The sequence below is a fragment of the Palaemon carinicauda genome, chromosome 16 (assembly GCF_036898095.1).
Source record: "Palaemon carinicauda isolate YSFRI2023 chromosome 16, ASM3689809v2, whole genome shotgun sequence".
Taxonomy (NCBI): domain Eukaryota; kingdom Metazoa; phylum Arthropoda; class Malacostraca; order Decapoda; family Palaemonidae; genus Palaemon; species Palaemon carinicauda.
In genome coordinates this window covers 9,945,638-9,946,996 of record NC_090740.1, presented here as the reverse complement: position 1 = coordinate 9,946,996, position 1,359 = coordinate 9,945,638, and the positions used below count along the sequence as shown (strand labels likewise).

The window sequence follows — 1,359 nt, the reverse complement described above, 5'->3', positions numbered from 1 at the left end:
CAGCTACCAAGAGTAGCAGCAGCAGCAGCTACCATGAGTAGCAGCAACTGCGGCTAGCAAAAGCAGCAGCAGCAGGCGCAAGCAAGAGCACCAGTAGCAGCAGCAAGCAGCAACAAGCAGCAGCAACGGCACCAGCAGCTAGTAGTAGCAAGTAGCAGCAGCTCGTAGCAGAGAACAACAGCAGCAAACAGCATGCAGCTGCTATCAGTAACAGCAGCTAACAGTTGCAGAGACAGCAGCTGCCATTAATAGCAGCTAATAGCATCAGTTATGAACTAGCAGAAGCAGCAAGCAGCAAGGGGTCGTGAAAGGCAGGAAGAAAAGCAGCCAAAAACATAAAAAATCCAATATATATATATATATATATATATATATATGTGTGTGTGTGTGTGTGTGTGTGTGTGTGTGTGTGTAAGAAGAAAATATAAAAACCAAAAATTCCAAAAGATATAAACTAAAAGAATGATATAAACCCAAAAAATCTAAAAAAATGATAAAAATACTATAAAATACAAAAAAATACAAAAACCCAAAAAATACCAAAACAGCAATAAAAGTAGGAAGAGAAGCAGGAGAAGGAGAAGAAGCAGCAAAAAACATAAAAAAAAAAAAAATATAAACAATAAAATCCAAAAAAATATAAAACCAGAAAATCCCCTCGGAAATAAAAAATAAAAAAACATAATATCCCCAAAAATATAAAAACCAAAAAAAAAAATAAATAAAAAAATTGAGTTTTCTAATAATAGTCTCGCTAATATAGCTTTAGAGGATGATTTAGAAAGAGCCGATAAGAATATTGAATCTCTTAAGGTAGGTCTAGAAAAGGCTGATGCTCGAAACGATAAACTTCGTATTGAACTTTTGGCCAAGGCATCTGTAGAAAATGAATTAGAAAAGGCCTATGAGGAAATTTGGATACTCGAGAAGAAGTTGGAAAGAGCAACGGATGGTCTGAAGACAGCCAACGAGAAACTTTTGGAAAAGAGAGACTTGGAAGAATACGTTGAAAGTGCAGCTATCAGCAGAAGTTAGCAGCAGTTAACAGTAGCTAGCAGCAGTAAGCAGAAGTTAGCAGCAGCTAGCAGAGGAACTTAGCAGCAGCTAGTAGCAGAAGTTAGCAGCAATGGAACAGCAACAGTTAGCAGCAGCTAGCAGCAGCCGAAGCTGGAGTTAGCAGCAATGGAACAGCAACAGTTAGCAGCAGCTAGCAGCAGCCGAAGCTGGAGTTAGCAGTAGCATGCAGCAGCAGTTAGCAGAAGCAGCTAGCAGCAGATAGGAGCAACAGCAAGTGGCAGGAGCTGGCAGCAGCAGCTTGCAGCAACAACAGTTGCAGTAGCAAGTGGCTGTAGCAGAAGC

The 1,359-nt window shown here is 40.1% G+C and overlaps 1 protein-coding gene across 1 annotated transcript in view; it reads left to right on the top strand.

Annotated features, from left to right (window-relative positions):
* LOC137655924 (tropomyosin-like) overlaps window positions 1-1,035 on the top strand; it is a 1,881-nt gene extending 846 nt beyond the window's left edge. The window contains exon 2 of the mRNA XM_068390141.1: window positions 764-1,035. Within this exon, the coding sequence (XP_068246242.1) occupies window positions 764-1,035 (272 nt within the window). The remainder of the gene's footprint in view (window positions 1-763) is intronic.
* The last annotated feature ends 324 nt before the right edge of the window (window positions 1,036-1,359 follow it).